At 37.6% G+C, this 21,596-nt stretch overlaps 1 protein-coding gene across 2 annotated transcripts in view; it reads left to right on the forward strand.

Moving 5' to 3' along the window:
• Nucleotides 1–21,596, forward strand: part of OSBPL3 (oxysterol binding protein like 3) — a 92,060-nt gene that overhangs the window by 62,892 nt on the left and 7,572 nt on the right. The window contains exons 13-23 of one of the 2 annotated variants that reach the window (XM_050312493.1): nucleotides 494–601; nucleotides 3,394–3,528; nucleotides 4,224–4,317; nucleotides 7,269–7,519; nucleotides 9,330–9,467; nucleotides 12,136–12,199; nucleotides 15,203–15,281; nucleotides 17,406–17,550; nucleotides 18,875–19,019; nucleotides 19,703–19,829; nucleotides 20,063–20,185. In XM_050312493.1, coding sequence (XP_050168450.1) covers nucleotides 494–601; nucleotides 3,394–3,528; nucleotides 4,224–4,317; nucleotides 7,269–7,519; nucleotides 9,330–9,467; nucleotides 12,136–12,199; nucleotides 15,203–15,281; nucleotides 17,406–17,550; nucleotides 18,875–19,019; nucleotides 19,703–19,829; nucleotides 20,063–20,185 — 1,409 coding nt within the window. The remainder of the gene's footprint in view (nucleotides 1–493; nucleotides 602–3,393; nucleotides 3,529–4,223; nucleotides 4,318–7,268; nucleotides 7,520–9,329; nucleotides 9,468–12,135; nucleotides 12,200–15,202; nucleotides 15,282–17,405; nucleotides 17,551–18,874; nucleotides 19,020–19,702; nucleotides 19,830–20,062; nucleotides 20,186–21,596) is intronic. The other variant, XM_050312502.1, reaches the window with a different exon arrangement.

The following is a 21,596-nucleotide window of genomic DNA, read 5'->3' on the forward strand; positions in this document are numbered from 1 at the left end:
CTGATAGGACACAAATTGTGCCTGTACCTGTGTGAATTTAAGTCTTATTTCTCTGTCAGTGGAAGGCAAAGGGAACTGTCAGTATGGGAAAATCAAATGGTTTTGGATGTGGCAAGAACTAATGTTGAGAGAAGGTAGGCTGGAGATGAAGGTGAAGGAAGGGAGCTTGAAAAGAAAAAAAGATGCACAAAATTAATTTATAACTTATAAAATCAGCTTTCAAACCTTGAAATATTCCTGCCATCTTAGACTTTTTTTTTTCCACTTATGTGTCTTTTCCCTCACACTGAACAAAAATAGTTTTAATTTGAGAGATGAGAAGTAAGGTTTGAAAAATTTAAGGTAAATGATTTGCTGAACCAGTAAAAAATGATGTGGTGGTGGTGTTTTATACTGCACTTTAAATACTCTTTACCCCTGTTTACACAATAAACCCACGTTCAAGTTAGTTGAGAGAACTTTATATCCCCAATATTTTTGTTAAATATTCCAGGCAATAGCACAAAATACAGATCTTAAAGACCGGTTACGCAGAATACATGCCGAATCTATGATCCTTGATTCAGCATCTAATGCAAAATCAAGTCCAGATTTGGTGAAGGTGGGTATGGATTTCCTGTTTCAGTGATGTCTGTTCCTCAAGCCCCTACATCTAGACAGCGCTGCATAGCTGCATCTTGTCCTTTCTCCATGTCTCCCCTGTGGTGTATTGTGTTAGCAAAGCGAGTCTGCTTTCATCGTTGTGAGTCACGTCTGATGGTGCGTTGTGTGATATTTGATTTCGAAGACTTTCCCTGTGAGCAGGTTTCCTGAGCACACCTTCCATTGCTTTTTGCTACTGGTTCATGGTGTTCTCCCTCACCTCCTGCCTGCTTCTCATTCAGCATGAACAGAGCCGCCACCTGGTTACCCTCATGCTGCTGTTTCTCTCGCCCTTAGTCCCTTGTTAACTTCGAAGTTCTGTAGACCTTTTGTTGCCTGTCTGAAGTATTGTTAACCCAGAATGTTGGCTACTGGTGTGGCTTGTGTAAAGTTTAGAACACTTATCAGACACTTCCATGAAAGGATCAAAGTTAATTGGACATACAAGAGCTCTTTCTGCCATTTAGTTTTTCCTTTTGTGAAGGCAGGAAGTCTTCCATATATCCAGTTAACCAGTTTGAGATGAATTGATGTTCAGGCAGTCTTCTGGCTCACTGCAGAATGGATGTGAATATGGTGTAATTATAGGTCATAGGATTTAGGTGTTAATGGTGTCAGTGAGGGAAGCCAGAACTGTGTTATTTCTGATGGATTTTCCTAAATGTTAGCTCATACAGAAACCTCTGCCATGTTTGTAGTATAAATTTTCCATTAGAACTTGAGTGGATGTAATACTGGGGATTTTACATAACTAATTATTTCCTTTTCTTTTTAAAGACAGTTTAGTCATTCCATCTGTTCACTTCTGGCTTGAGTTCTGTTTCAGTGGAGCTGTGTGTTGGTCATATTTAGCTGTTCAGTTTTTGGGATTTTCTTCCTTAAGGTAGTTGATCATTCTAATGCCTTTTGCTTTTAATCCCTTGAGAATTTGAACAGCGCTTAAACTGCTATCCAGAAAAGTGTTAATGCACTGTTATTTAATTTCGGGTTTTCTTTATTTTCTTATTTAGTGGATGTCCTTGCAGTGACAGTGGATTGTTTCTGAAACTTGGTCTATGCACTATACACATACAGAGACACACATGACAAAAACAGATTTCAGAAGGTCCTTAAAGGTTTCATTCACAAAATCCCTCTGTCAAGGTTTGGGTTGGGACTTAAAGATAAAATCACTTTTACTGGAGAAGTTTAATTTTAAAATTGTCTGAGGACTGTGATACAGTAGTGCTGCTCTGAGGAAGACAGGGTCACTCCACAAAACTTGTCACTTAATGATACATCAGGTGCTATGATTGACCTGTGAAAATTGAAGCAGTGTAAGATAGTATCTCAAGCCTTTGCATAATGGAAAAGTTTAGTTTGTCTATTGGGTAGTTTAATTATAATTCATCATGCCAGAGTGGCAACATGTAAGAAGACAACCTGAAACGTATGTGTTAGATATAAAAACCTGCTGTTCTTTTATGAGTCTTTCCTGCTCACTTTCCTTCTCAGATTCAAAATAGTATTGGAAACAATCCCAGTAGCAATGCTTATGTGTGTAAGATATTTTTTTTTTTTTTACTTGTAGGCTAGTGTAACTGCCTTCCCACAGAAGAGACAATACTGAGATTTCCTCTTTTCTCCCTGCTGTATCAGAAGGGTTTTTTTAAAGTCTTTTGTATAGCAGTTTGTTTTATTTCCATGTCACCATTATCAGTATGTACTGAATATCAGTGTTCCATGTGACAGTAAAACCTACCAACAGAAAAGCTTTGAAAGAAGATTTGTCAGTTTGATTATAGATTTGTCAGACTGTTCATTATGTTTTTCTCAAAATAAAATACTACAATTCCTGCAAAATTATGATAGAGCAGCCATGGTTACAAGTTAGTAAAGCACCTCATGCAGAAAAGCTTGAAAGCAGCTAATCCACTCCTTTGGGCCAGCCTCCTTCCTATTCGTGGAGTTATCAGGGAAAACAGTAGTGCTCAATGTTCTCCAGCTTTTTTACTGTATCCCCAGAATGAGCCATGTCTCACTGGTCACCTCACTTTTACTAGGCCACATTTTGGAACTTCACTTACACCAATCTGTAGAGCTTCCATGGGAGGAGTTATCAAGATCCCTGTGGCAGTCAACTGTGCCTCCAGCAGCAAAAGCAATTCCACTTACATGGTTTTGATAATGTGTTGGTTTTGGAAAACATGGGAGATACCTCCAGTGTGGATATGAAGGAAAGCTTTCCAAAGAACACCATAGAAAATTAGTGAAGAAAAAGAGCTAGGAGAACACTCTATTATGAAGAAAACAACTTTGCCCCTCTGAATTTTGTACACCACTGTACTGCAGGCTTTGCATTAAGCAAGGTTTGGGGAGGAAAAGACTAATTCATTTGCCAAGATCAGAAAGGAATGTGAATCTAGGATGTAATATAAAGAGGTGGGATTTTTGTCCTTTTGTGGGCTTTTTGATGATACACTTGTATATATCTGGCTAAATCATTCAAATAGCAAAGCATTTTTATATGCAGGACATAACTGATTTACTGAATACGCATTGCTTTTTTTCCTTCTTTTTTTTTGGCCTGTTTTACTTTGGGTTTAAATCCTTATTTGAAACACGTGTTACCTTTCATTTAAATTGGAGAGGAGCATGTACAATCTTCTCCAAGTGTTTTACAGCCCTTCAAGTTATGTGACTGTGGAATTGCATGCATGAGTGTTGTTTGTGGTACTTCCCCTCTCAAAGCTTTTTATTTCTTTTAAACAGGAAAACTCAAGAGAAGAAGGCAGAGGTCTGGTTCACCAGGTCTCCAATGAAAGCAGACTGTCTATAGCTGACTCTCTCACAGAATTTTTTGATGCACAGGAAGTCCTGCTGTCTGCGAGTTCTTCAGAAAATGAGGTCTGAGCAGTAAGATTGATATCATTCTGATGTAGTTTCTTATCTGCTAATTAACATGTAGTCTTTCTGAGTGCCAACTGTACGTCAGATGAATGCCAGAAAATTTGCGTTTTCAAAACATTTATAAATTAATATGCCATTTGTATTTATTTTCTGTCCATTGTCTCTTCACAGTAAGGTGTAGCAATTATTATGAGAACTCATATACACATCGAGGCAGATGGCAATTAGGTGGATACTATGCAGATACTGCATATATTGTATTGTCTGCCTTCAGTCACCATACAGGTGCTTAGGGAGTCGCATGACAGAAATATTTATTCATAGCTGTCCTTGTGGTATCTGTAGGTACCTCGTGGCTGATGTCATGCACATTGAAATTTATTAGCTCATTTTGTCACCTCTCTTGAGCTCCGTTAAAGACCTTGGGTTTTGATATGAGGAAGGCCTTCTTAGCTGTGAGGCCAAGAAGACAAAGCATGTCTCCAGTAAAGGAGCTGGTTGAATTTTCAATGATGGTCATATCTCCCAAACTCAATTGTGTCTTCTTAGGAGTTTGTAAAACTTTTCTGTAGTACTGAAAATGGTTCAAATATATTAAAACAATGATTGCAGTGGAAAGTAACAATTTTTTTATGCATATGGGGTTATTTTAATGAGTGGTGTAGTCTTACTTTTTTCCCCTCCACACTCAGGTATCGGATGATGACTCATATGTAAGTGATATCAGTGATAATGTCTCAGAAGATAACCTAAGCAATGACATGGAGAATGAAAGACAAACTTTAGGTAAGTTTAGTTTTTTCTTACACCATGTGTTTGAGAATTTTCTTTGTTTCTGTTTGCTTGGGATTTTTTTTTCTTCTCTTACTAGATAATTAGATATTACAGGTTTTGAGATCTGTGTTTTTTCACTTTAGCCCAGATTTGTTTTGAACAACAGATTCTGGCTAAACTGTTTAACAGGGCCTGGGCACTGCTGATTAAGCAGGATGGTGGTTCTGTACCAGCAGGGAAACACCTATTTTCTCTACTTCTTTGGTGCAACTCCCACTCCCTCTCAGTTTCACATAGCCACAGGATTTTTCAAAGTAGCAAGGCCTAACTGATTTTTTTCCAAAAGTAATTTTCTTCTTGTCACACTGTTTTTTCAGTCTGCAATTTAACAACCCCATTCAGAATTGTGTTGTTTTAGCAGAACTTGTTGCAGGCCTGGTGCATGTTTTAATCACAATAGTCTTGTTAGTACATATGCTAAGTTAATTGTCTTTCATATTAGAAAGAGATTCAAAAAAAGAGGGAGAAGAATTGGTCATAACAAACTGATCAGCTTTGTGCCTTGAACTCCTTTCAGCTAACCACAATGTTCTTCCCCCTCTAACAGTGTATTTTTATCTTCAAAAATGCTGAACAGTGATTTCTTACTAGCAACTGTTTCCTGATCATTTCCAAGCACTAGCAGATCCCTGTGAACCTGAGTAGCTTGATATGCCTGGAGAATTGTTGTATTTTGTAACTGTTCAAAAATGAAGATTTTGTTTGTTTGTTTGTTTGTTTTAAGATAGGAAAGAATACAGATTTATTTAGTATCATGATCTGGACCTTAGAAAACTGTACTAGTGTGACTGTTCATCTTCTTGTAACAAAGGCTGTCACTGCAGCTCTTCCATATCAGCAGTAGCTCCTCGTGCTTCTGGTACCTGCTATTTCTGTGCTTTGGGCAGCCTGCCACTGCCATTAATAGAAAGCTGGGTGTCTTTTTTCTACAGGGCTTTAGCTGCACCATAAATTGTGTGATTATGATAAAATCCTCTCTGGCCGCTGTAAGGTAGAAGGTCAGACCAGATGTTGATAATGGTCCAGTTTGGCCTTCAGAGTCATTGAGTCTATCTGGAGGTCAGATGCATGAATCTCCTTAAGTATTGATGCTGTTTATTTGTCACAGCTCTTGCAAACCAGAACCGCAGGGACTTTTTTGTAATGGGGGTTAGGCAAACTTCCCAGTGTATAGAAAATTTGGTATCTGAATATCTTAGTTCTTATTCTACTCTGTTTTTTCACTGTTTTAACACAGTTAACAGGCTACTGCAGAATATGTAAATGAGTGAGTCAGTAACCAAAATCCTGTTTCTGGGAGCTCTTTTAATCAAGGATAAAATTTTAGCATTTACCTCCTTCTTCAGATATCCCCTCATTCCTAAGGTGTTTAAGGGAATATCCTTTTTTTTGGCCTCTTCTGATATTAAATAAATTCTTCCAGTAGTGAAGTATAGGAGACAATCTTTTAATTCTCAACAGTTATAATTGCTTCAGGTAGATTTTTTTGATTCATAGTGCCCATTTATCCAAAAAGAAAGATAAAGGCAAGGGACTACAAATAGTCCACCTGTCCTTATTACAATTACTCAGCCACATTAGGACTTCTAGTTTGCAAGTGGCAGGAAGGATGGAAACCTCTTTGTCAAAACTTTGAGGCTGCTGATTACACTTGAAAATCACCATGTGAGATGTGGGCTAGCAGGCACAGGGAAGTTTGTCCTTGTGGTTATCTGTCACTGCTGGAAGCACTGCTGACACCATGCTTATGTCCATGGAGCAGCAGAAGAAATGCTCTTTGAAATTGTGCTTTTAAGGGCAGGGATTCTTTGGGCATGTGCAGCACAGAAGAGATGTGCTGCCCTGTGTGGTTTTAATTCCTCTGAGACAAAGCTGTGTGAGGAAAGCAAGGAAAGGACAGGGGTTGACAGACTGAGGCTATGCCCGATGGTCTCCAAATAGCCAGTGATTCTAAGGCAGCAGCTTCCTAGATGCTCCTAAGGATGTATAAAGATAAAATATATTCTTGTAGTGACAAACACATTCCTCTCTGAAACGAAAGTGATGCACAGCTAAGCAATGTAATCACTTTCAGACTAGTGCCTGTTGCAGAAGCTTGTAACTCCATTTAGATCCTGCTACAAATCATTTCATGGCACACTTAGAACTATTTATCCTGTTCCAGTGGCTTTGATGTAGCAACACAGACTTTAGATATTCGTGTCAAGGACTCTTGACTTGAGTATTTTTTTTTTTTTCTTTATCTTTAGCAGATCCATAGCTCCACAGTTGCTTCAGCTTTTCCATCTTTAAAACACGTCATTTCTCCATCACTGTATGGGAGTATCTCAAAGCTAATGTCACAAAAAAAATTTAAATGCTATAGGAACACTGTGTAAAAGTCTGTATGTAAATTTGTGTGCAGTAAATTTCCCTGGTAGGAGTATTCAAAAAAGTAGGAAAAGATCAGTAGGAGTTGTTATTATCCCTGGATCTGTAAGTTACATCTCGCCTTCTGAGAAGTGTCAATTTAATTGAAGCTCTGTCAAGGAAGGAGGTTGTATGTCCCTTAAACAGATAGGAATCCATCTCTGTTACAAATAAAATGGTTATAATATTTATTCTTTCAAATTCAATGGAAAGTCTGAGTCTTTTCTTACAGCCTTTAAGGGGAAGGAAGGTAATTTTTTACTCATCTTTTTTACCTGACATTTACCTCAGTTAAAATACATAAAATCCTGTTCTAAATGTTGTCATTTTTATAACAGGCTATCTTCAAACCACAAGTGAAATACTTGAATGAATTGTAGGTGGAAGGAAGTTTTGATAGAAGAAAAGATGGTTGCATGTTAATGTACGTTTGCAAAGGGGACGAAACTAAGTAAATGTGAATTGACTTGTTCTGCCACTTCCTTCCTTTTCAGATTGTATTTCTGAAAGTGGCATTGGATGCAATTCTAAACGGAGAACATGTTTACCAGCTCCGTGTCCTAATACGAGTAACATCAGCCTATGGAATATCCTGAGAAACAACATAGGAAAGGATCTCTCCAAAGTGGCCATGCCTGTTGAATTAAATGAGCCACTTAACACCCTTCAGCGTCTCTGCGAGGAGCTGGAGTACAGTGAGCTGCTGGATAAAGCAGCGCACACACCGAACCCCTTTGAACGGATGGTAAAGATGTTATTCCAGACACTTGGTAACATTCAGTGTAATTGCAATAGATTAAATATAAAAGCAGAAGAAATGAAAGTGTTCAGTTGCGTTTTTCTGCTTCTCTCAGCTGAGGTAAACTGTCCAAACATGTGTCTGTACATATTTACGTAGCCACTACTTTTGACTTTCTACATCATCTCTGTTGCCTTTTCAGCAAGTCTCTCTTTCCTCAAGTATCCTGCTGTTCTGCAAGTTTAAACAGAAAAGGAACTTAGTTCTGCTTTGCAGCTCTTGCTCTGTGAGATTAAAAATTTACAGCAAAAAGGGAGGAGAGGATTGAACTAATAGACTTCCCTCTTGAATATGAAAACTACAGTTTCTCTTTCTTCAAGGGTGTCTTTGTACATAGAGGATGCTGGATCTTCCAGCCCTACACAAATGTGATATCTCTGTAGTAACTAAATGAGCTCAATATTTTTTATGAACTGGTTTTCGGAAGTTTTGGGGTTGATCCAAAATGTTCAGGATCTCAAAACCAAGCAGTACTATTGTATGTTGGGTACAATAGTGGTGTCATTCTCTGCCAGTGCAGAACTCTGAATTCTGCACTTGAAAAGAGCAAGAGAAAAATGCATTTCAGTTGTTCTGCTTCCAAATGTACAAGAGCTACTTAATATGTAAGCCCTTAAATAAAGGATTAGAAGCTCCCTAAATTCTCTTAAAAGGAAGATAAAGATTTTCCCATAAACCGAATTAAGCTTTTTCAACTCAATATATCTTATCTTAAAATAAGGTTATTAATGAATGTAAATAGTCATGTTATAAATACTTTCTGAAAAGCCTCTTGCCTCATTCTGACACTCACAAGGGTTACAATTTAGGGTCTGTTCCCAGGCTGTGGCTGTTCACTGGCGTTTTCCAGTCAATAGCTTCTTTTGTTCTCTTGAGAACATATGCTAACAGGAAAAGGAAATGAACAGTAGTTTTTCATAGGGGAATGAAAAGAAGCTTTTTCCCAAACATCTGGAAATTACGTCAGAAAGGAGTAATCTTTGCCTTTGAGAAATTCCTGAGGCAAAATTATTTCTAGATGTTGTACAGTAATTGCAATGGTTCATAAAACTTTTCTTTCTGAAGTGGATTCGTTTTCTGAAACTGTGAGAGCATCTACACTTAAGATGAGGAAAAGGGAATGAAAGCAGAAAAACAGTACAAAAAAGAATCAAACAACCCCAAATTTTAATTCTTCATGTTTAGGAGGAGTTGTGCTTGAGCTGACTGCAAAACTTTGGATTACCTGTATCTCAGTCATATTCAAGAACAGTTTCATGATTAAGTCATAGCACACAGTAGATAAAAGATAATTTAATTCAAACTGCCTTAGAAAGAGCAAACTTGGTGAAAACTCATCCAGTGCTTCCTGTGCCACGTTGAGATAAAGGATAGCTGCTAGATCTATGGAATCACAGACCGTAACTATAAAAGTCAGTTATTATACAAAATCTAACAGTGATTTTTAGAGGTTACTACTTTTAGCTGTGTTGCAGAACGCTAAGCTGTTTCAAACACTTTTCGGAAATGCTTTTTTCGGTTGATGAGGTTTGCAGTGTCTGACCCCAATAATTCCATTCCTGGACTGTTGGCTGACTCTCTGAAAACTGAATAATTCTCTAATGTGTGAGCTAGGGCTTAACTTGCAGGAGGCATGCACACATGTAGTTTGCAAATGATGGGAAAACATACAGAATCTGATGTCAGGATAACTTTTTTTTTTTTCTTATGTCTGTCATAAATTAGTTAATCAAAATCCAAAATATGTTCTTCCCAGGTGTATATAGCTGCATTTGCAGTCTCTGCGTATGCATCCAGTTACTACCGAGCTGGAAGTAAGCCATTTAATCCTGTGCTTGGAGAAACCTATGAATGTATTCGTGAAGATAAGGGTTTCCAGTTCTTTGCAGAACAGGTATTGTATGCTGCAACCCCTAGAATTGCTACTTGATACATTGCATCATTCTAAATGTTTTTTTCTAGAATCCTCTGGAATTAACGGCAAAATGCGAAATTACTTTACATAACCTGAGCCCAGCAAAAACCAAGGGATGTTGCTGAATTATAACGAAGGAAATTTTTTCTTTGAGGAAAGTCTGCTAAGTCTGGCATGGAACGTGACAACCAACAGCTGACACTCAAGAGGCAAAGGCTGGCAGGCTGCCTGCTCCAGTAACTAGATAACTTGGTTAAGTAGAGTGCAATTCCCCATGCTGAAATCTGATCAGGACTGCAACAAGCATTTTCATTCTTGCCATTTTCTTTTGTGTGTGATCATTGAAAATACTGTATGTTCAGCTATTTAATGTCATCTTTTGTAACAAATATATCCCTTGTGTGAATCGATCGACCACAAGTATTTTCTATGGCACCATAAATATTTCTGCTTCCTGTACAAGTACTTTGTAGGCTAAGCCTTTCACATCTGGTGCCACAGCTGAGTAGGTGAAAGATGTATACAGCCCATCATGCTCTGAGTGTTTATGAAGACAATTCCTCGGTAGGAGAATAATTATTAGGTATGGATGAAAAATATTAAATTTAAACCAGCCAAGTTACCAAAATTGCTAAGCTTGAAAAATACTTAAATATCTGGTGCCTAGCAAAGTAAGAATGACTGAAAGGTGTCTAATTCTGTCTAGACATAACAAAAAAAGTGCAGTGTGCAGAAGTGTGCAACCCAGAAATTTGATCAAAGACTTCTAAGAGGCTTCCTTTATGAAAAGAAAGGTATTTTTGACTACCTCTGAGGGTACAACATTTTGCACAGTATGTTGTAAAGCTGACAAAAAGGAATGCTATGTGATGTTTCCTTAGTCTCAGGAAATGCCACAGGCAAGAGCAATAATAAGGAGTGGGGAAAAAAAGAACCAACAAAAAGTAAAACATTCAAAGCATGAATCAAATGTTAAGTTCAAGCAATGTATCTGGTTCTTCACTGTGCTACCTCAGTAGTAAGCTTATGTGTATAGAGCACTGCAGTTACCAGTGTAACATCAAATTGGAGTAACAAAGACGAGAAAATGGTTGACACTGAGCTTAATGTTGCACTGAATTAAAAGAAGAAATTTTCACCTGAATTTTGAATAAATCAGTACACAGGCTACTTGTAAGCAGGATTTTTAATACATGAGGGGGCTTGGGCTGTATTTTCTAATTGGTGAAATAAGTGACATGAGTTTATAGAGTGGTAAAGTTACTGTAGAAGTATGCAGTGGATAAATATTAGGAAGGGAGGAAATAAATTTCCTGCAGCCTGCAAGTATTAAATATTTCTCTTTGCATCAGGAGCAGTTGCTTATTGCTTGTGCAAGTATTTTGATGCTTACTCTAGGTAACTTTTTAGTGCAGATAGTATGTAATCCATAGAATAGGCAAAATGTATAAAATCACAAAGATTCTGATCTATTACTAAAGTGAGTTTAGAATAACTCCTCTTAGCACCATGACCTTACTCTGGAATTATAACAGTTTAAGTGAGAGCCAAGTTTAACCCATGTATTATAGTGACATCTAGGGTTAATCTAGGTACAGTATGTCAGTGATGGTCTTGGTGGATTAGGCCATAGCTGAGAGTAATTAGTACTTTTATCTTTCTTTTTAAACCAAGTACAGGATTTCAATAAATAACTGGAAGCCTGTAGAAAAAATACTCAATAACAGATTTGCAAAATGAATAATAAAGAAGAAAGTAAAACTGCATTTGAACCTTGCAGGTGGTTAAGAAACTAAATTCATAGTGGGAAATAGCAATTTGACTTGAAAATAAAGTTACCCAAAGGACTGTAGGCATCAAAGAACTGGTTGTTAGTGTTCACCCAGAGGGGACAATTCTAAGGCAAGGAGTGCTTTCACTTTGTGCATTTTTTTTCATTTACTATTGCATTCGAATAGTCTGCATTTGTGTATTTGTTTATTTACTTTCAGTCCTTCCTTTGCTCTTTTGGTGGTTGCCGTAATTCATGTACAGCTATCCCCCAAAGCTGATGAAATGCAGTGTACATGGTTAGAGTTTCACAGTAGAAACACCTGGGGTGTCACTACTGCACTGGAAGGGTTGCTTGCTGGATGGAATTTCTTGGCTTGATTTCTCCACCTGTGCCCCCCTCAGAGATGCTGATCGCTGTCTCCTCCCTCATAGTCATGGGGTTTGTGGTTACTTACTGGTTGTACAGAAGCTTTAGGCCCTTGGTTGTGTACGGGTTTTTTGTTTGTTTGTTCCTTTTAATTTTTGTCTGTGTGCTCAAAGTGCGGCTTAATCTATTAAGAGGTCCTAAGGGTAACTTTAATTATGACCTTACAAACAATATACAAAATATACAGCTAGATTTTCATTCAAACAAAATTCACAGGCCTTTTAAAATAAGTGCTTCCCATTTCTTTCAAGACTTCTTAGACCTCGGTACCTTATTAATCTCACTGCCTCCCCCTTCAGGGCACAACTGCAAAGGGAAAGTGAATCTTCAAATTGTAAATGCCGTATGGGAATGAAGGAGGAAAGAAAACAAAGAACACAAACCAAAATGACAGTTCAAGTGTTAATATGTTCATCTTTCCCCCCCGCCCCTTTTATGTCTTGTTAGGTCAGTCACCATCCACCTATTTCTGCATGCCACGCTGAATCTGGGAATTTTGCTTTTTGGCAAGGTAACTCTTCGGTCTCTCATTTACTTTTACAGTGTCCATAATACTTTGATTGTATGTCTGACACAAAATATCCAGAAATTAGGAAAAGTTGAAATTCCTTCTTTAACTGTATTAGAATAGCATTAAGAAATGCTAACCTGTACTTACTTGCATGCTTCGTACTTGGATTTTCTGGTGTTATAGAAAAGATCAAGGTGTTTTGGTTTGGTTTTTAAATATAACATTGATTATTCTTGTAATGTAAAAATGTCTGTAGTTCTTAAAAATTGTTGGGTTTTTTTTTGGGGGGTGTTTGTTTTTTTAGTAAAGAAGAGTTGTACCTCAAGCTATTTATAAACAAACAATCTAGAAGACAGCATGAAAAAAACTACAAGATAAATCCTGACTCTTGGCAAATCTTGTAAACCTCATCTGAAAATAATTTTCAAAAATGGGCTTAACAGCAAGGGAAAATACATTTACATGCTGCCATTATTACAGTATGTAAGATTTTGTGCTATTTAACTCCTAAGGTTGTTTCAAAAGACGTGTATTGGAGCTTTGTTTGCTATGTAATGATGGTGAAGATGTCAGCCAGTAATAGTACCTGTGTGGTTAGATAATTTTGGAGTGTACACAACACATAACTATGCCTTTGAACTCAGTTAAAATCCTTCACCCAGAGGTTTGTCAATTCACAATGTAGCCATATTAAAATCTTTTTTTTTTTATGATCGACTCTGCTGACTTGATTATAGTTATTACAGATGTAGCCATAATGAACAGAAATTGGAACCCATTAGCCTGAGTTTTATTATTCCATGTAATTCTTTGCTTTGTAAGCAAATACAGGGACACAAGAATCCTTTTGTTGTTAGCCAAAAAGCTAAGATGACCAAAAATTTATTCAGTAACTGAATACTGTATAAATAAGACTAGATAGCAGCCTGTCTTAATAAAAATAGATGAGACTGATTTGTTTAACATATCTTGACAACTGTTACCACTCAAATATTTTAACACTTCCATTTAGAGAACAAAGTCTGCTGTAATAAGGAGAGCTGAGAATCTGTTTAATGAGAAAGAGTCTGAGATTTGGTCTTGATGAGCACTGGAGAATCGATCAGGGTGCAGTAGGGTGTAGGTTTTCTTGTTTGCTGTGTTTTTGAATGTGGCTAACTGAGCTTATGGGAGGTCTAGACAGTGGCTTTTTTCCATAGCAAAGGCAAGTTTTAAATGCTATGACCTCTTGTAATGGGGTTATATTAACTTATGTGTAGAAAGATTAACATCAAGTTAATCATAAAGGCAACTTGTCAGTGAGTTCAGTTCTTTTGGTGTGCAAAGATCTTTTTCACTTGCTCTATTACCTTCTCAGCTGAAAAGGAGACAGTACTCAGCAACATTACCAGAGTAGTGCTGTCATCCCACCAGAAACAGACCTTAGTTCATGTGTTTCAACATCATTAAATCTCTTGATCATTTCTAGTGAACTAGAAGACTGGGTTCTGACAGGGACAGATATTTTGGAAGTAGCTTTTCATGACTTGTGAAGCAAACTCTGCAAAGCAGTGTGGACACATGAGCAACGGAAATGAAGAAAGTTCCAGCTATTACAGCGTCTGTGCCTGAATTAGTCTGAGCATATCTTTTAAATAACACTTTGCTTTTCTCTGCTGTCCTAAAATTCTTGCATGATCGAGTTGCACACTGGTTCCCAAGATGTTTCCCACATACTGATCACTGTGGGACAGCTTTGCCATCTGTGAGAACGTAGAATGTGAAACAGGCTGGTAATGCATTTAAACTGTTAAAATCAGCAGGGTTTGCTGCTCTGTCCTTCCTCTTCCATCCCACTGAGGAAGAGAGGAAGCTAGTACAGAATTCAGCTCAACAACGTCACACTCCATATAGTGTTGGACCTATTATAGGGCTGTGTAGGAATCACAACAGGATCGCTGTCACTGAAGATGCTGACCAAGCATCAAACTTCAAAACGGAAAAAAACCCAAAAGGTCCTTCTCTCAAATAATAAGAAAAGGATAATTTTTTTTTCCCATTCTGCCTTATGTCCCATTCCAGTCTTTGCAAGGGTAGTCAGCTTGGTGTCGCTTAGTCATCACTTGTACATATATACTTGGGAGATACATAATCTCCTAACTGTGGTTTGAGCATCTGTCTCACAGCCAACCCAACAGCTTTCCCCTAAAATTGCATGGGAATCAGTGTTTTGTTTTCCTTGTGCTAGAACTAGCATCTTTTTGAGACTAGAGTTAGAATTTTCCCCTTTTTCAGATTGTGTAGGAAATGGAGTTCTTGGTGTCTAATATAGGAAAGGTACTATTCCCCTGAGCTCTGGAGTTATTATAAAAGTTGCTATCTGATTATCTAGCCCAATTTAACTCTAAACCACTTTTGCCATGCTTCTTTGTCTATGTTTCTCTTCCAGGTGTTTTTGCTCAATAAATTTGATTAAAATTGCATTGAGTATTCTTTTTCTTAAGAAATTATGTGAGACTTGGATGTGTCTTTCTGTGATTCAGTCAAGATTTTAAAAGGCTAGTTAAACTTACAGAGGAAGTTAGGCTAAATCCCTCTGTAATTTTGTGCCTTTTGAAACATTCTTTGACCTCTTCACTGTGGATGTTCTTGTTATACTTTTTTATTTGAAATTCTGCTTTTGTTTTTGAAAATATCTGCATTCATTCAATAGCAACTGAATTGTAGACAAGTATATGCTGCCTATAGCTTTTCAAATTCCTTTCTTTTGAAAAAGTTTTTGAGAGAAGACTTCAAACATCTGTTACTTTGCTACTTTAATAATAATATAATGAAAATCAAACAAAACAAGCAAATAACAAAAAAACAACAACCAATGCTCGAAGGTCCACAGCATTCTTTGAGCATTCACGTTGCACTTTGTTATTTTGAATTTCTTGAAAATAAACTAGAACTCAGGAACAGGCTGATTCATCCATGCCTATGACTAACCTATCTTTTTTTTTCTTCTTCTTCCTGTTTCAGATGTAAGATGGAAAAACAAATTCTGGGGAAAGTCCATGGAAATTGTTCCAGTTGGTACAACACACGTGACTCTTCCAGCGTAAGTGCTGCAATTGTGCGTTGCTCTTCACACACAGGCACAAATGTGCTTGCACACACTGAAGCCACATTTATACAGATGAAAACAAGCTGTGCTGTGCTTTGTTAGACCTTTAGAAGGACTGGTGACTATGATTTAATTCAAAAAGAAAAGGCGGGAAAAAAAAGGGAGGAAGAAGAACCCCGCCAAACCAAAACTAGAAGCATAAATTAGAAGCACCAACTCTTCCAAAGGTTATAACAAACATTGAAAAAAAAAATCACTCCTGTGTACCTTGTAAAAAGAAAAGTTGGTATTTTCGTACTTCAGTTGAATTTCAACCTTTATGCATTTGAAAGTCACAGAGGAAACTGTGTGGTAGAGGAAGCTACAAATTATTTTGCTTGAATATGGGTTTTGGGGAAAGGATGTTGTCGTTCCTGTCTTTTGTACCTATATTCGTATGGAACCTGACAACATGGGGTCCTAGGCTGTAGGTGAGGTTGACAGCCATCACCACTGCAGAAATAATTATTGTAGGTGATAAGTAGAACCAGTTACGTATCCAGTGTTTATTATCCAAGGAAGTAAGCAGCCACTGTAGTTCGGTGTTGAGTATAGGTTGGGTTTTGTTTTGGTTTGGTTTTTTAAATAAAAATCTGTAATGTTGCTATGCTGGCTTGTCAGAGTGCCCATTATTGAGCAACAATTAAAATCCCTTAAAATTTGGCCTATATCCATCATGTTTGCAGAACCAGAGATCTAAAGGTTGAGTAATGTTCCAATTAAATCTGTTTTCCAAAGAGGAAGTACAAAATTAATTATTTTGCCAATTGGAAAAAAAAAAAGAAGAAAAAGTTCAAGAACCTAGCACTCATTAAACTGACTAAGCATGCATTTTTCTTTTAAGTGGATAAAACTGTGATATCGTAAGATGTTATCCAAAAGGTAATGTATAAACCATGTTATGTTCATAGCAGCTAGCCTAAGTTGTGAATTGAAAGGTTTTTAGGATGTGAATGAGGGTTCAGAGGCAAGATAACCAATATTAGGACTCATAATGAGCTGGTGAACTGGAAAACAATCTGATTTATATGTGATCTCCATGTGCTGTTTTCTATCCCTGTGTCTTTGATATAGAATTGGATACAAAAAAGGTGCTAAGGCTATAGGGAAAATGAAGCATCAGTATTAAGGATAATTTTGGCGCAATTACATTTTTTTATAATTTGTGATAGAGCATGTGACCTGCATAGGTAGGGGCAGAAAAACCAGTTACTGTGGGGTAAATTGGTCACACATCTGCTAGTCTGTAAAAGTTGTCTCTGTGTGTGTGCTCTTACAAAGCAGTAAGTGAAAGCAAGGGATGAATAGGAGGTAAGGACAGATTCCAATATCTCCATGGAATGTGTGTGAAGCAGTTGCTATGGGGAAACTGGTGCTTTCTAAGTTTATCCTTTACCTTTACCAGTAGTGACTTGGCTATTCATACCCAGAACAAATTGTAGAATATACATCTTCATGAGACTTTCCTCTCCTTGATGCTTTATAAAGCTGTATTATAAGAACGCCTACTTCTTTAATAAAAGGTAGAACATTGTGTTACCTTACTGGCATTTGTTTGTTTCTCTCTCCCTGTCTGCTGTCTTCCAGTGTGCAGCTGCATCTTGAGGCAGCTGGTGAGAACTTTTGCTCTTGCTTAAAGCACACACACATAGGTTCAGCCTTTAGAGCTTGAGCCAAGCTCATTCCACACACTAAGTCTTCAGATGACTCTGGTGGCCCATATCCTTATGTCTTCCGTTGTCAACTGTGTAACAAGCTGTGAAATGGGCACTTCAAACAGTAGAAGACATTGGAATGCTTTCTTTTGGAGACTTAAACCTGGTAAAGAAGAATAAGTAAATTGAGAGAAAACTGAATTCAAGACCAAAGTTTATAGCGTGTGCAGAAGGGGGTTTGTGGGAGACAGGTTTGCTGTCATAGGGTCTGTTTTGAAAAGGTGTGTGACAAGAAGATGAGGCATTCTAGGGAAAAAAAAAAAGTATTTTGAGTTTCTTTGATCAAGTTCTCTGCAAATATTTTCACAAGTTTATGAACTCATTTGAACATGGCACATGATTTTTCTTGTATTTTTCCTTACAGTTTTAAAGACCATTTTGCATGGAACAAGGTGACATCTTGCATCCATAACATCCTAAGTGGGCAAAGATGGATTGAACACTATGGAGAGATCATCATCAAAAATCTTAATGATGACACTTGCCACTGCAAACTGACTTTCATAAAGGTAATCACATCAATGTTGGCAGTGTCTTTTCTAACAGACACAGCAGTCGGTGGATATGCTCTCTGATGAAGCTCAGTACTACTGTTTACAAGCTGTAATTACCTGTGATTCTGAGAAACTTTAACTCTGAAGGAATTGCCACTTACTAGGCAGAGCCAGACAAGAAAGAGAAACAACAGCTTTCTCAGGTGATTTCACTGGAGCTGGGGCAAAGTATGGAGAAAGGAAAGGAGGAAATATCATGGAAAACTTACTCTCAGTTTGATAGGAGACATAGGCCCAAGGTGTCTACTGACAGTGGTTTACCACATGCCTTCTGCTAACCCACTGGCAGGTGCTGTGTTATATTCATTCAACAACTGTAGGACCAGTGCTTGTGCAGGTTGCTTCACCCAATGCTCTTTTCTAGCCCTTTGTAGGTACTCAGAGGAGCTTAAATAAGAGGTTGTGGTGTTACTGAAAGCTTTTTCTTCACTACAAGGCCTCAAGATATGACTTCTTCAGGAACTGTCTTTAGAACTGAAATCAAATTTGGTTTTTGGCAATAGGTGTCTTCTTCTTCTTAGTAAAGAAAATCAAGGAAAATACAAAGCGACGCTAAAACTTCTAACCTGAGAAATTGTTTTGCCAAGCATGCTAGGAGACTTACCTTAACATGCATTTTCTGTGTCTGATTGCTGGAGAAAGGCTGTGCTTTACACAGAACAGACCATACAGATACAAGGAATTACTGCAGTGTACCTATGCAGCATGGTGCTCAGCACCAGGAGGAAAGTTTTCTTTTCTTATTTGTTTTCCTGAATACCTAATGCTTTCTAAGAAGCATTAGTGTGATTATTTTTTTTCAAATATTTATTTGAAAATACTGGAATGTCATTTCAGAGCTGCATTAGATGTTTAGAGTTCAAATTTTAAAGACAGAGAGCCTGCAAATCTCACACTTTTGATATTGTAAATTGTCTAAACGGGAGATTAACGTATCAGTTCTTTCTCTTCCTCTTCTACAAATTTGGGGAAAATGTAGAGAACCAAGTCAGGAGTCTGTGTCAACTGTCATTGGGCAAAATTCAAGGTCAGCTATGCTTCACCTAGTACTGTGCCTAAAAAAGTCAAACCAAATAAATACGATTCTCAACGTTAGTATTTCAATAAGCTGATTAATAGTGCTAACAGCAGTTGTTTGCATATGATGTTGTAATGCACACCTAAATTAATAGTTTTCATTTCAGAAAATGGCTCTACAGCATGGTGCTACTGGCATGGCAAAATGACCCACACTTGAGCTCTTATGTACCTTTCTTCCCCTTGTTCCTTTTAATTCTAGGCAAAGTACTGGAATCCAAATGCACATGAGATTGAAGGCAGTGTCATGGATAAAGGCGGGAAAGTTGTGCATCGACTCTTTGGGAAGTGGCATGAAAGTTTATACTGTGGGACAACTTCATCTTCAAACTGCATATGGAGAGCAAGTTAGTGATAAGAATGGCTGTTGTACAGAAACTGAGATCTGCTTGAGAAGAAGCTTACTGTTTTCATTTCTTTTCTAGGCCTCAATTTCTTTTTATTTCTCTGTAGAATACTAGATTTTTGTCAAGCATTTAAAATTTACACTAGAAGAATATATCATTTAAATAATATGGAGAACTTTATCCCATGGCTTCCTGCTTTTTCTCCATTCTCTCTCATTTTCATATTTGGGTATGAAGTGGGTATTGAGGACTCTAACAGGAGGGAAATTTTAAAAAAAAGGAACAAACCTCTCCACTGTTTGTGTAAAGAAGTGTCGTGTATTTCACTGTGTTAAACATTGGAGGATAGCCCACAAAGCTCAGTTCTGTAATGACAGCCATAACTGAACTCCTCCCAAACTTGTGGAGTTTTGTCTACTGTAGTTCGAAAAAGCACTATTATAATAGCATGGCCTTCATCACAGTTGTGCTCTGATTCAGCTGAGGGAACAGAAATCTGTCTTGTTGCAGTGCAATTGTCAAGGGGGATGTTCTTTTTTGTAATATTATTAAAAACCTCTTGTTCCCTCAGAACTGAGATCTGTGGATCAAGGATAGACAAATGACTGAAGGGAGCTTGAAATATTCATTCTAAAGATAATAACATTTACTTGGAATTCTGAATGTACTCTTTTCTTCTGTAGATCCAATGCCTAAAGATTATGAACAATGGTATGGATTTACTCAGTTTGCACTGGAGTTAAATGAATTGGACCCGCAAACTAAGTCATTACTCCCATCCACTGATACACGTTTTAGACCAGACCAAAGGTAAAAAGTTTTAACTCTTAAATATTCTTAAATATCTTCCTTAAATTGTTCTTAGTCTTCCATGCACTCACTTTCACCTAAACTCAGACTATTTTGAGTTAGTTTTCTTTAAGTGCTTTTTGATAGTGCCGTTGTCTGCAGATGTAGCTGTTTACCTCTCAAACACTGTGAACTACCTGCTGTAAGATGGGGAGCAGGAGCACCGATTGTGTCTTGTGTCATTGCTGCTACAGGTTTCTAGAAGAAGGGAATATTGAAGGAGCTGAAATACAAAAGCAGAGGATCGAGCAGCTACAGAGAGTACGACGGAAGGTGCTAGAAGAAAACAATCTAGAGCATCAGCCTAGATTTTTCAGGTACTATATAATATTTAGCACATGCTATCATGTACTGAAATTCCTAATTATAGATTTGATTGCGAATTATCATGGAGCAGGCTTCAGTGTTTTCCAGGTTTCTTCTAGGTACTAATTTTTTATACTTTGGTGATGTAGCATACTCTAGACTTAGTTAAAACTCAGAATTATATATTACTTTTTCATTAGCACATCCCTGAATTTCTTTCTAATTTTTTTGCCTTGATGGCGATTGATGCTTAGTCTACATTTGAATTTGCCTGACTGAATGTAGAATCTTTTGATTCTTTCAAGCAAGGTGAAATAGCTGGATTTAGCCTAATTATCCCTTCTGAACTTCTGCTGAATTCAGTGGGATTGCCTGGTGTAGAAGTGTGTTGATTTGGAACCTTTCACTTCCAGGGCTGTTCTCAAACAGGTTTCCTCTATTTTAAGGGGAGACAATTAGCATTCTGAGGGCACTATCTCTTCTTGTTGTAAATTATTTAAACAGGAGACTTCAGCCATCAAAAGACAAAAGCAAATGCCAGTGGGGATGTGGTCTTTTGCTCTCCAACTTCTCTCTGCTCCTGCAGTGAAAGAGTTGGAGCCAAGGTGAATGCTGTATGGGCCTATGTATCGCAGTTAACGGATTGGGATCCTATTTTTTTCTGGATAGATATATACTGTACTTCTGAGGAATGTTTAAACACAAATGTTTAAAATAGTTATAAATAGGTGCAAAAAGAGAATGGTTCAGACCACTACATATCTGATAAGCTGGTGAGCTAACTCATCATTTGCCAATCACGTCTACTAAAGAGAAGCAAATATTCCTTCCAGCAGGATAGAGGCAGTCTAATACTTTGTGATTGTATATTCATGATGAGAATTGTGAATAAGGATCAGGATTTGAATCATTACAATGAGGATTTGAAAACTGAGTTTTGTGCTGTAGATTTAAATAATGGAATAAGAGATTTAATTACTATACAGCAAAAGTATTAGAGCAGATATGAATTAATGCATTTGGCTTTTCAATAGTGATTTCTCTCTGTCACAAATCACAAGCCTTGATTTACTTAAAAGAATAATTAGCTGTTGTGCCAAATATGTTGTGCTCTAGATTAAAAGCAGACTGATTTCTTGGCTCTTAACTGAGAGCTATAGGCTCTCTTTACTCAATAAACACGGTGAGCCATCTTTGGACAGGTAAAAGGTAAGTTTCCCCTCAAAGCTGCTTTTGAGACGATGAAATAAACCTGGGCTGTAGTTTTAAGTACCAAGCACAGGCACATGACAGTGAAATTGAATAGTGGGTTATTGAGATGCATCTCTACAGCCCAGTGCAGACACACCTGTTCAACTCTCCATGCTATATTGGCTTGTTTGCAGGCTGTAATGAGTTGCATCGCACCTGGTTCGTGGGCTG

The sequence above is a fragment of the Myiozetetes cayanensis genome, unplaced genomic scaffold (genome assembly GCF_022539395.1).
Source record: "Myiozetetes cayanensis isolate MyiCay16 unplaced genomic scaffold, myiCay2020 scf1, whole genome shotgun sequence".
In the NCBI taxonomy this organism is placed as follows: Eukaryota; Metazoa; Chordata; class Aves; order Passeriformes; family Tyrannidae; genus Myiozetetes; species Myiozetetes cayanensis.